General features: G+C 38.1%; 1 protein-coding gene and 2 long non-coding RNA genes across 3 annotated transcripts in view; 2 read left to right on the top strand and 1 right to left on the bottom strand.

The window, feature by feature from the left end:
- The window catches only part of LOC117302227 (5'-3' exoribonuclease 1-like), a 40,140-nt gene extending 38,775 nt beyond the window's left edge, over positions 1-1,365 (top strand). Inside the window, exon 36 of the mRNA XM_033786062.1 lies at positions 571-1,365. Within this exon, the coding sequence (XP_033641953.1) occupies positions 571-936 (366 nt within the window). The 3' untranslated portion in view covers positions 937-1,365. The remainder of the gene's footprint in view (positions 1-570) is intronic.
- A 2,372-nt stretch (positions 1,366-3,737) lies between these two features.
- Positions 3,738-7,786, top strand: LOC117302087. Its single transcript, XR_004520378.1, has 3 exons — positions 3,738-3,841; positions 4,947-5,442; positions 6,775-7,786. It is a non-coding gene; the product is annotated as an uncharacterized LOC117302087 (long non-coding RNA).
- Positions 7,787-9,390: 1,604 nt separating this feature from the next.
- LOC117302480 lies at positions 9,391-13,602 on the bottom strand. Its single transcript, XR_004520437.1, has 4 exons — positions 13,526-13,602; positions 12,571-12,708; positions 11,776-11,918; positions 9,391-10,237 (listed from the first exon to the last, which is right to left on the bottom strand). It is a non-coding gene; the product is annotated as an uncharacterized LOC117302480 (long non-coding RNA).
- Positions 13,603-13,663: the final 61 nt, after the last annotated feature.

Genomic DNA, 13,663 nt, shown 5'->3' on the forward strand with positions numbered 1-13,663 from the left:
ATTGTATCCATTGAAATCATTGGGTCTGTTTAACCAGTGCCTGTCTTTTCCCACAAGGATAATACAAGGGTCTGGTCTACCAGCAAAGAGGCATCAAGTCATATTTTTAGAACTGAGGTTTATTTAAAGGCAGTGGACACTATTGGTCATTACTCAAAATAATTTTTGGTATAAAACCTTTCTTGGTGACGAGTAATGGGGAGAGGTTGATGGTATAAAACATTGTGAGAAACGGGTCCCTCTGAAGTGCCATAGTTGTTGAGAAAGAAGTAATTTTCCACGAATTTGATTTCGAGACCTCAGATTTAGAACTTGAGGTCTCGAAATCAACCATCTAAACGCACACAACTTCATGTGACAATGGTTATTTTTCTTTCATTATTATCTCGCAACTTCGATGACCGATTGAGCTCAAATTTTCACAGGTTTGTTATTTTATGCATTTTGTTGAGATACACCAACTGTGAAGGCTAGTCTTTGACAATTACCAATAGTGTCCACTGCCTTTAATATTTCCATGAGATCTACAGTTTATAACTGTGTTTTCGTTTTTGCCATTATTGTCACCAGGTAACAAAGCAACTCAACACACCGAGCAAGTCCCACCCCGCCTTTGATACAGAATCATCCCCAGCCAGAATCGTCCCCCATCCACAAATGGAATATCCCACCTCTGCAGGCCCCTCCATACCTCAAATGGACTCGGCTGCCATGCCAACTAACCAGTCAGTGTTTGTGGAGAATCCCGGGCTTAGGTCAAGAGGGATCAGTAGTGACCCCCCTGTCATAGGAATAGAACAGACCCAGATGTTAGAGGTTGATCTATCCCAGGGAACAGACCATTCGAAGAAACAGGTGTCAAATGCAGCTGCCGTCAAAACTCGCAGGGGCTCCTCTAAAGCGAAGCTTGCAATCAACTTTGGTAGTAAAAATTAGCTTTACATACATTAAATACATCCCTTGGGGTCAAAGGTGAAGAAGGGTGTCAAAGGTGAAGAAGGGTTCAGCGTGGTGTACCAGTAAGTTTAAATAATTAAAATGATTTTTAACAGAAAGAAAATGTAGTTTTTAATCTAATGTTTTAGCTAGCACATTTGATTTAGCCATCACAGTCTCAATATTATTGGCAAAGACACTTTGAAAAAAAAAGAGAACAAAAATGAAAAATATCAAAGCCTTGAAATGTTTTGCCTAAGACTGTTGAGATTTTTGAAGGTATTTTTTTAAATGATTGTTTTTGGTTTATTTTCAACTTTGCCGTTTATGCAAGGCTTTAAAATGTGACTTAATTAATGTATTTTAATTTTTTAAATTGTAAGAAGTAAACACTGCATTTTTGTTTAACTTGATGAGCTGTTTTAAGTTTTTAGTGTACAGAGCGGCGTTACCAAAAACTGTAGTCGTTGGCGCTTGCTGAATCTTAACGCCAAACCTTTATGTGACATTGAACCTAACTAATTGTTTTACAGGGAGTATAAGGCCAAACAAATTGAATTTGGAATGACTTTAAATCTTTATCAAGTAATACACCACAGGGAAACTGACTGGGTAAATCCATTTTGGGGTTGAGCCAAGAAAAATTGACTTATAAGCTGGACTTGAACCTACGACCTCCGGATTGATGTGCCCTTGCTCTACCAACAGAGCTATCTAGGGCCGTGTCCGATTTAGCGGCTACAGCTACGGCTACGGCTCGATTTCCGCGTCATCATGCGTTGAGGTATAGGACGTCCTTAGCAACACACATAGCAACAGCCGTAGCTGTAGCCGCCAATTCGAAATCGGCCTAGCTTAGTTGGTAGAGTGCCAGCATGTAATCTGGAGGTCACAGGGTCAAGTCGGGTCAAAGTTTACCATGGCTCTATTATGGTTGATATGATTGTGTGTTTTGTAATATCCATATCATGTAAGGTTACTGTGGCTTGTTAATTTAAACCTGTGCCCTTGCTCTACACACTGAGCTATCTAGCTTAGTTGGTAGAGTGCCAGCATGTAATCTAGAGGTCACAGGGTCAAGTCAGGTCAGAGTTTACCAGTGCTCTATAATGGTTGATATGATTGTGAGTTGTGTCAAATTGTGAGTTGTGTCAAATGTCACTGGTGGCTTGTCAATTTAAACTTGGCCCCATTTCATAAAGCTGTTTAGCAGAAAATACTGCTTAAACAATTTCTTTGCTAAGCGATGAAATAGTGGAGCACCAGTTGCAATAATATAAACTTTATGGAAGGTTGGCTGGTAACCTGTTTTTGCTGAGCAAAGTTTTCCTGTGCTTAGCGGCTTTTGTGGTTGAGCGGCTTTATGAAATTGAGCCCTAGTGTCAAGGGGTTTAGCTCCTTGGTTTTCATAAATTGTGTTTTATTCAAATGTGTATGAATGCCTCGCATGTAATGTAAAGAAATGGGTCTGCATGTAATAACAATGTGTTTAAGTAGGGTTCTAAACTTGAAGGCAGTGGACACTATTGGTAATTACTCAAAATAATGGAAGCACACAACTTCGTGTGACAAGGGTGTTTTTTCTTTCATTATCTCGCAACTTCGACGACCAATTGAGCTCAAATTTTCACAGGTTTGTTATTTTATGCATATGTTGAGATATACCAAGTGAGAAGGCTGGTTTTTGACAATAAACTACAGTGTCCAGTGTCTTTAATAAATTATGGTGGGAAAACAACAACATAGAAACTAAGGTTAACTACTAACTGAAGAATTTGTATCAAACCTTGTGGCAGGCTATGAATAGGTATAAACGCAAAAAGATTACGCAGAAAATGAATCTTTTAATAGGGAAATTTGATAAGAAAGAGTAATAAAATGTCTCTTCATGGAGGCGAATTGATAAAAAATATGGTGTTCTTTTTTTGTTCTTTTAATAAGTAATAGGCCATAAACAGGCACCCCGGTATGCTTTCCCCGAACTGTTTACTCCCTCAATTACCCCTAACTGTGATCAGGAATGTGAAGAGCTCTACGAAAATTAGTCACTTGTTGCACAACCTATTCCACTATAGGGCTGTTGAGTGATGGGAGGGTGAACATTTAATGATGACTATTTGTTTTTTTTATGTGGTTTTATGCTTCTTTACTGTGGTCCATTATTTTCACATTATTATTTTTATTAATTAAAAACTTTATCGAAAAAGGTGATTATGTACTTTTTGTTCATGCCTTAGACATCAATAGTTGATGTTTTTATTATACAGGCTGTTTCCCCGGTATGGGTACTTTTTCAGATTATAACAAAATCTATTTTCTAAAAAAACCAATAGGTTAATTATTGGGTTTTATACATGGCTGAAAAGAGCATACATCAAACTTTAATTTGACATATCTTACACACTTGTGTGATGTTTGGTTCAATAGTTACGACCTGTGACTCATTTTTACAGCGCCAATCACAAAATAATTCATCACACTCTTCAAAAAAATTAATTCAACCCGCACCCAGGCCCCGCCACGCCCCATCCTTCCCCCGCCCAAGCCAAAAATATCAAACACTTATCTTCAACAATGAATCCCCCTTTAACAAAATATTCACTCAATAAATGCCCCGTGGTTTTTAGTAGGCCCTACTACTACTACTACTCATTTTTGAAGCGGGCTGCACCTCACTTCTGTCCAAAAGTCGATGTTTTGAAATGAACTTTTGGTAAAAAAACGAAAGCACGTGGATTTGTTTATGAAGTGCGCCCTCCATAGTCCAATCTGAGGACAGTTTCCTAAACAATGGAGGGAGGTTTGACATCTGTCAGGATGGGACGTCTATCTACCAATTTCTTTTTGCTGTTTTGTCTCTTCAAAGACCGTCTATAATGCTTCATCTTTCGTTCATCTCTGGCGGGTAAGTTACTCCATATTCTAAAGGTATTCTGATGAGTCTTTATTGTTATTAATTGATGATTTCTTGGTGTGTTTGTGTAGTTGACAGTGCACTCTTTTTACAATAGTGTGTCGTTGTATGTACCCACGTACTGTACATGTTTACATCCTTGTGTACGGTGTGTTGTGACCTGTGTTTGCCGTGTGTATTTTTGTATTATCTATGAATTATGTGTGACCCCTAGGCGGCACTCTACTTGATGTGTCCTTCCTTGACACCTGAGTGAAATTGCTCATTGGCTTCTTGGCTTATTAAGAAACTTGCTTTTAAAAAGTACGTATAGCCGGTGTGGCACTAGCCATGCTGGCAGAAGATTCCGTTTCCCCCAGAGATTCGGTCGCCTCAAAGTCAAATTTCTCTTAGAAGCACCCTCTTTTGGCTTATATGATTGCTTTTAAAAAGTACATAGCCGGTGTGGCACTGGCCATGCTGGCGGGAGATTCTGTTTCCCTCATATGGTTATTGGCAAACTGTACAAACTTCTTCTGATAGCTCCCTCTTTTGAATCATCCTCTTTCAGCCCATGTTAATTCCCCATAATTATGGGGAACAGAATCTCTGGCGAATAGAATTCTCTGAGACACCGGCAGCAACTTAATCTTTATCTGTTCATAAAACATGCAAAGTGTCAATTGAACAGTGGTCAGTATAGAGTCTCGCGACTTTTGGGACTGATATAGTGTACGTGTGGGACCATGGGGTGGATTTCACAAAGAGTTAAGACTAGTCTTATCTCGAGCCTAACTTAGGACTAACTAAGTTTTTGATATCTACTAGGACTATAGTCCTAAGTTAGGACTAGACCCACCTCTTTGTGAATTCGACCAATGGTCCCACAAATGTTTGAATGTGCGTGAGACTTGCACGGTCTATACAAAAGTTTCAAAAAGGTGTCAGAATATTGCCTGCTGGATATGAAATTTTTTCCTTTGTATATCAGTGGGTTGAGAGGTTTCGCCAACCTTTTGCTACCTTTTATCTCCACATACCGTATTCCCTGGTTTGCTTTAAAATTACTACTCCTTTTACAAGTTAGTGCAAAACATTTTTGTTTCACTTTGTTTAGGGTGTGAGAACTTCTCAACCAGTCAACCAGCACTTCTCCAACATGGATGCTTAGTTTCATCTCTGAGTTGTGACATGGAGGCTGGGAGAACTGCCTACCAGTCAACCAGCATCTCTCCAACATGGATGCTTAGTTTCATCTCTGAGTTGTGACATGGAGGCTGGGAGAACTGCCTACCAGTCAACCAGCACCTCTCCAAAATGGATGCTTAGTTTCATCTCTGAGTTGTGACATGGAGACTGGGAGAACTGCCTACCAGTCAACCAGCACCTCTCCAACATGGATGCTTAGGTCCATCTCTGAAGTGTGACATTGAGGCTGGAAAAACTGCCTACCAGTCAACCAGCATTTCTCCAACATGTATGCTTAGTTTTATCTCTGAGTTGTGACATGGGGACTGTGAGAACTGCCTACCAGTCAACCAGCACCTCTCCAACATGGATGCTTAGCTTCACAGAAACTCAGACCCATGTGTAGCTACATGAACAATAAAGAGGTATTGTTTCGCTCTTTATTTAGTTGATTTTTTTTCTTTTTTTTTCTTTGAGACCCCAATTTTTTTTAGTTTGAGGAATAAAAAAGAAATCTCATATCAGCTTACAAAATTTCAGGACATTTTTCAGTTTGATGCCAAATGAAAAATGAGACCAAACATTTTTATTTGCATTGAATGTTTTGAAGAAAACAATTTTGCCTTGAGACTTGGTTTAAATTTCTAACAATTATACTTTTGAGAAACGCGATTATTTTCAGGAGATTTTCAGTTTGATGCCAAGTGAAAATAGATGATTATTTGCCTGTGATTTGAATGTGGGAAATTTTATAAACTTTGTATTAAATTTTTGCGCGTTTTTCTGTCATTTTTATGCCAACTTAATTAAATTTCCGCGACTCAAGATTGGGATATTATACATGTGTTGACATTATTTTTCTGATTTACTTTTTACAATAATTCTGTTTCTGCAATTGATTGATTTTTGGTTCACATTTTTTATTTGAGAAACAAGTTTGTTTAAGGCCATGTTGATGCAAACTAAATGTTGTTAACATTTTTGGCTGAGACTTGAGAGTATTTTCAAAAAGTTCTCTTTTTAATTTTTTTTGTGACAAACATAACCTTTGTGGTGGCCGGCATTGATGCCAAATGTTTGGTCCTACCTCCATTAAAGGTCTGATGTGTTTTTAAGTTTTCTCTTTGGTTTAAATTATTTCCATATAACGAGAAACACCATTTTCTGCCTCAAACATAACACCTTTAAAGTTGTGAGAATTTTTTTTTTTTTTTTTTACAAATTTCTCATGCTCAAATTTGTTGACATAGTTTTAAGAAACACAATTTTTCAGGTGATTTGATACACAGTTAGACAAATTGTTGGTCCTGCCCCAAAAACATTAGACCTTTAAATTTGTGAGAATTATTTTAAAAATTTCTCTCTTAAATTTGTTAAATTTGTGGACCTAATTTATGAGAAACGCAATTTTTTCCCTGGTATTTGTACCTGGAGTAGATCTCATCATTCAAACATAGTCCCACTTTCTTGCAGGAAAAACTGAATGTTGTAGCCCCTTGAGCATCACTGAGTGATGGATATGCACGCTTTATAAGAAGCCAATAATAATTATTTATTATCATACCAAGTTTGAAAATTGCTGGTCTTGCCTCAAACATAAAGACGCTAAATTTTGTGAGAATTTTTCAAAAGTTCCCTCTTTGGTTTAAATTTTATGAGAAACACAATTTTTGATAAGAAAAAGTCTTGCAATGCCTCAAACATTTTATTGGGATTGAATGTTGTTTTGACATTGTTATACCATTTTCTTTTTTTAGTGCAGATCTTATGTGGATTTTGGGAATCCAAATACAGCATGGATTTCCAACTCGACAAGCGACAAAACTACCCAGATTGGGAGAATAATGTGAAAGGGACATCTGACTCCTATGTGGACAGCAATTTCTGATTTCTACATGGACATCAACATTTGATTCCTACGGCGGACATCAACATGTGATTCCTACATGGACAGCAACATCAAATTCCTCAGTATGGACAGTTATATTTGGTTCAGACATGGACGGCAACGTTTGCTTCTTACATAGACAGCAACATCTGATTCTTAAATGGACAATAACATCTGATTTCTACATGGACAGCAACATTTGATTCCGACAGGGGCAGCAATGTTTTTTTCCTAAATGGACAGCAACATCTCATTGAATTATGGAAAGTACCATCTGATATGTGAAGATAATGGTTACGTCAAGAACGATCATCACAGACTTCCGTCATTCAGGATTTTTGTTAAAAGCAGACAGTACACAGTTGAAGGACACGCTAAAAAGTTTCTTTTATCATGTTTATTAAATCCTTAAAAAGTCCCAACATTAAATTATTCAGTGTTTAGTTATCCATTTCAAACTTGCATCATCGTAGTGACACTGTGAAATTATGTGGTTTAAAACTTAAGAAATTGTACGGTTATTCAAGATCCATGTCACCAGTTTAGGCATCTACATCAAAAGGTTTAAATTAAGTGGTATGCGCAAATACTTCTAAATACTTGGGGCCTACTGATGTAACTGCCAAAATTATTTAAAGTTAAGTTTAATACTGATCTTTGAAGTAACTGATGTTGTTTTTTTTGTTTTAAAGATTCTTAATAAAAAAAAAAGGTAACATTTAAGAATTATAATTTTTAGTTTCAGTGTAGGTTATTAGCCTAATAAATAAAAATGATACATTATTAATCTAAACCCGTTTTTGTCTGATTGTCATTATTTTGTAGTCAAGCCTGTATTTATTTGTTTAAAAAGATTTATTTGACTCCATAAAACGAAACAATCTTAGCTCATTCAAATTTTATTTAAAAAAAACGACAATTGTATTAAATTCTTTATTAAAACAAAACCGACAAACAAGTTTATGTTTCCTTGTGGCTGAGTAGGCTTTTGATTGGTAGTCTTGATTCAAGACAATACTCTTGAGAGAGCGCCCTCTTGTGGCAATATTAATTATTTGCGGCACTATTAACAACATATTAATTAATATTGCCACAAGAGGGCGCTCTCTCGACGACTGATATAGAGACTAATCGCTACTGCGTATATACGCGTATAATACGTGTGCACATCAATATTTCGTTCTAATGTTTATCACCTCAAAAATTTTTTTCTCCAACCCGGAAGACGCCATAGCCTAGCGGATAGGGAGACGGCTTCAAAGGACTACACTGGAGACATCTGTGCGGGTTCGAGCCCCGGCCAGGACACCACCAACATGGAGACACGCTCACCAGAGGAACGCCCACGGACCCCGGACCACGACGAGGAGGCAACATGGCGGAGATACACCAGGGGGAGGCGTGGACCCGGAGAGAGAGAGGGGGGGAGCGGTGGACCGGGTAGGAAGGGAAGTGGAGACGAGATTTTTTTTTTAATTAAATTTTATTTAATTTTAATTAAAAAAAAAAAAAAAGTAAAAATTAACGGTGAATGGTTTTCTTAAAATCGCCTGAAACGCACGCTCGTTAATTTTTTTTATTTTCCATAAAAGAAAATCAAAAATTGTAAAAACTTACAAAAATCACCACTAATTTTTCTTTTTTTTTAATTTCATTTTCTTAAAATCGCCTGAAACGCATGCTCGTTAATTTTTTTTGCAATCAAATTTTTTTTTGAAAAAAAAACATGAAAATCACTGAAAATTACAAAAAATGAGAGTGAAAACATTTAAAACACCATTAAAACAGTGCGTTGGGGGTATCCTGTTAACATTCTACATTGTAATAGGCATTCTGGTGACAAACAAACTTAAGGAAAGGGTCGTTTTAATAAATAATTGCTTAAAATTGGCACTTAGCGTAAGTTGTACGTGCTATACATGTATAACTCTCTAGTTTAACAATTTAATTGCACAGAACACACGTTCGTGACTTCTAACCTTAAAACTTCTTATTTTAAGTATTACAAAGTTTGTACGCTCAACTTATAACTGTGAATTCCTAAGCTGGCATAATATATTAAGAGTTTGGGGCCTTTATACACACATAAACTTGATAACTTATTAGATAAGTGTATACATACTGTAGGCCTACCAGTAGTAGTGTGTGAAGAAATTAGTCTGGCACCTACATTAAGAATTAGTGTTGTATTAGCACTAAGAGTCTTGGAACCAGACTTCAAAATATGTTGCAAAATTGTATGGAAGCTTACATGGACCATCTGCGTTGTCAAGTTTCCAAGTTAAATACATCAAAGAATCATAAAAAAATATGATAACTATTTATGTTGGGGTTCTCATGGATTTGCGGAATCTAGCTTTTAAGATAAAATGGTGGAAAGATACTGTACATTTACTTTCAGTACTAAGTAAACAACTTTATGGAAATGCAGATGTTCACTCTAAGTTTCCATATATTTGGAATCCGTTAAACCATAAGGCCCCGCTCGGCTCGTACAATGTTTTGCAGATAAATATAATCACGTGTGATACAAATACATCAAATTTACCACAAATAAATATCAAACTAGGTATTAAGAACATGTTTCAAACTCTGACATCCGTGTAAAGTTGTTCTAAAACTGTGTACATGTTAGCCTATGTTGCATGATTGTTCACTACACTGCTTTGGTATTCACTAAAAAATGTTAGTCGAAGCTAGTAGCCCTATATTTCTGCATTTCATTACCCATTCTTCAGGCCTGATGCTTCATTCTTATAAAGGCAAGGCAGCTTTTCTCATTAAAATGCGGGAGTCAGTGAGGGAAATTTGAATTAGTACTCAATCGGCACCAAGGCAATGACCAAGACCGTGTGCACGGAGGCAATTGCTGCGTTACTTGTCTCTGCAAAGTATCAGGCCTGATGATTCAAAGGAGCTACAAACTGTACACAACAATATTCAGCATAAAGTTTTCACTTCATAACAAAAACAGCCACATAGGGCTGTACGTGTAAAGATCTGTTTACGAAGTACACTTTGGCTTTGAATTAAGTTCATAGCTTTTGGAATAAATAGCAACTTTGTTTCAGTTGTAAACAGTAAAGACTGATTGTCTGAGTGGTTTTTTAAGTGTCCAGGTAAACAGACCTTTTTACAATAAATAAAACTCCCTACGTGAGACGTACCTTAACATCTTAGTATTGAATGAATCACGAAGAAGTTGAACTGAATTAGCTTGAGACGCTGAGAAGATGACGTATTTGAGATCATGATGAGGCAGCATCTCACAGGCTCTCGTCAGTCAAGCTGGCGCATCTTTCATACCAAGGCTTGTCATCATCTTGAGTGTTCTATAAACAAAACATTCAAAGGACAAAATTTAATGCATGAACTATAATATGTCAAGAGGTAAACAGTTGCATATTGTATGACGTGTGTAATTCAGTTCATAGAAGGGGCTAATGATTGATGGTGGATACAGATTGGCAGAAAAGTGTCGTACATCCCAAGGGTGATATATTGGGGACGGGTCAAGAACGGCAGAACAATTTTGTGAATCTTTGGCACTGATACAGATTTGAAGTCGAAGGGGTAATAGTATTGGAGATGAGTCTAGATTGACATATAAGTTGTGTGCAAATCTGGCATTGTACAATGGGCAATTAACATTGGTGCCAGCCTGGCATTGATAGAAGTACATCACAGAATGGCACACAATCATTTGTGTACAGCCTGGGGGGGGGGGGGAGCAATTGACAGCACAAAATTTGACAAAACGATGGGGAGAATTTGGGTACAACTGGGGAGGAAGTGCTTTCTGCTATACCAGCCAGATAATGGATGATACCCAAGGCCAGGGCTACATCTGTGGAGTAGGTGGCATTGGCTCCTGGAAAAGCAGTTAATTGTAGCCCATGCACACCTTGTCCAGTGCCTTTAAAGGCACTGTACACATTTGGTAATTGTCAAAGACCAGTCTTCTCACTTTGTGTATCCAATCATAAGCTTTTGGAAAACAGATCACAGGTTTGGGGTTTAATACAGTTTGTAGGAGGGTGAACAATGTTGGCGTGGATCCTAGAAAAGTGGTGACTCCAAAGATGTATACATATTTGAAGAAGGCCGTACATAGAGCGAAGATATTGGGGAGAGGGCTAGGGTAGCAGACAAGGGGGTGCATGTCTTTGATTGATTGGGTTGATAAAGATTTGAAGAAGAATGGGTAAAATGTTGGGGGTGGGTCCTGAATGACAGACAAGGGTGTGCTTGTTTTGCTAAGAGGGGTAAGTTGTTTGGGATTGGCCCTGAACATGACAAGCAGGGTGTATGATTTGGGTTGGTATAGATTTGAAGAAAGGGTAAAATGTTGGGGTGGGTCCTGAATGACAGACAAGGGTGTGCTTGTTTTGGGCTATTAGGAGGGGTAAGTTTTTTGGGATTGGCCCTGAACATGACAAGGGGTGTATGATTTGGGTTGATATAGATTTGAAGAAGGTGTAAAATGTTGGGGGTGGGTCCTGAATGACAGACAAGTGGGGTGCCTGAATGTGATTGATACAGTATGAAGTAAAAGGGGTAAGATGTTGGGGGTTGGTCCAGAATGGCAGACAAGGGTGCACTTTGTATTGATACAGATTTTAAGGAGAAAGGGTAACACTATTGGGAATAAGGTCCATATCAGAAAGACCAACACTAAAGTGGGTTGTGTCAGATTTTGGGATTAAAACAGATTTTGAAAAGAAGGCCGGGTAAATTTTGGTGGCTGGAGAGTGCCGGGTGAATTAGGTTGGCTGGACTGAAGGAAAAGGGTTAACAAGTTTTGGCAGGTCCTAAATGGCATACAATTTTGGTGCATACTTTAAATCAAAATCAAAGTTGAGGTACATACCTTCTCATCTTGGTTTTGTAAACAAACAAGTTGAACTGGAGTAGCTTGATGAGGCAGTGAGAAGATGATTTGAATTCATGATGATGCTGCATCTCAAGGGCTCTCTTCAATTAAAGCTGGCACATCTCTTGTACCAAGGCTTGCTAGAAAAACAGAAATAAAAAACAACAATGATTTAATTACAAATGAAACAGTGTGTACACTGCTCACTAAAATTCTATTGTGGGTGGTTCTAAAATAGGGATGCATATTTTGGATGACAACTGGTTGGTTGTAAATGGGTCCTCTTTGAGGGGGAACCCTGTGAGTGCTCCAAGAAAGGAGGATGCATCTTTTGGGAAGGCTCTTTCCAGAGAGGATGGATGCATTTGGGATTCATACATAATTGGGTGGGTCCTTATTGTGGGCAGGGGGGGGGGGGGGGTGGTGCTTCAAGTGAACGATGAGAGGGGTGGATATTTGGGATTGATGTTGGTTGCAGGAGGTAAATGGGTCAACAATGGGGGCGGATCTAAGTATGCTGGGAGGGGGAGGCATGTTTTTGACTGATTATACAAGGTTGTATACAGAAGATGGCCTCTATGTGGGTGGATCAACATAAGCAGAAAAGGGGATGATTTTTTAGCTATTTTGATATTTAATGGCAGATTATCAGAGGATAATTCAAGGTGCAGTACAGAGCACAGAGGAATACCCACGGAGTGAATGTGAGGCTGCACTGATGGGGAGAGAAGAATGGGAAGGAAACAACTGTGGAAAGATCATGACAAAATAAAATACTTTTTTGAAACTCACCATCACATTTGTTCAGGTAGGGCGTGATCCAAACTGATGATTCTTCATCCATGTGTATCCTTGGATGGTTAATGGTTGATGAGGATTCATTCCACAGATGAGTCCAATGGTTCAATGCCAAAACCGAAACTAACACATCTAAAGAGAAAAAGGATTGACAAATAAAATAAGCATCTGATAATATGTAATGTCAGTTGATACATGGGGATTTTCCTGTTTAACACAAAATGGTGAGCATGGATTTCTTTGAACGCCAAAGAGAAGACAGTTTCTCGTATAGAATCTGAGTCCTTCTTGCGTTAAACAAGTATATCTTGTGAGTTGGTCTTAGTGCTGGTATGGTATGTCTCTGCACGAGTTGGTTCATGCACGAGTTGGCATGCGTACAAGTTGACCAGTGTTTTTTCTCATACACAGTAATATTTATAGAGTTCCCAAGTCCAGAGTATTAGATGTATGGAGGGCAGAACCCTCAACAAAACCCTCCCACTCCTCCCCAAATGATACAAAAACAGTGCACACAGGAATTTAATGGGCATGGCTTGAGTTTTACTAACTTTAAGGTTGGAATTGAATGATCATGATGAAACATTAAATAAATACTATCCTGAAACTGACACTGACTGCCAGTCCCACAATGTTGTGTTCTCCTCGCACTTGCCCCGCCCCCTTCTTATCTGGTTAGGTCATTATATTGATTGGAACATGGAGGTAGACTACCTCCATGAATGATTGGAACGACACGCTAAATCTAAACTGACAACTCGTCAGCAAAAAGATAAGATCACAAAACAAACGTTAAATTAATAATCACATTGATTGAATAATTGGCACAAAAACGATCCCAAAATACTTCCTTCTCAATCTTCCTATTCAAGAAATACACGTCAGATTATGTGCTATACATTCTATTTGCACTATATAAATATTTTGGGATTAAAAACCGTGCACTTACATGAAATGTTTTGTGCTGAAAACATTTGATTTTGAAGACGATGTGAGCAGACGACATTTTTGCACTTTTGGTAGACGCCGAATGCGCATGTGCAAATCTGTTGCTGAAACAAAATGAAAGGGCGACCTCTATCGTCAT

This window comes from Asterias rubens, chromosome 18 (genome assembly GCF_902459465.1).
Source record: "Asterias rubens chromosome 18, eAstRub1.3, whole genome shotgun sequence".
Lineage (NCBI taxonomy): Eukaryota > Metazoa > Echinodermata > Asteroidea > Forcipulatida > Asteriidae > Asterias > Asterias rubens.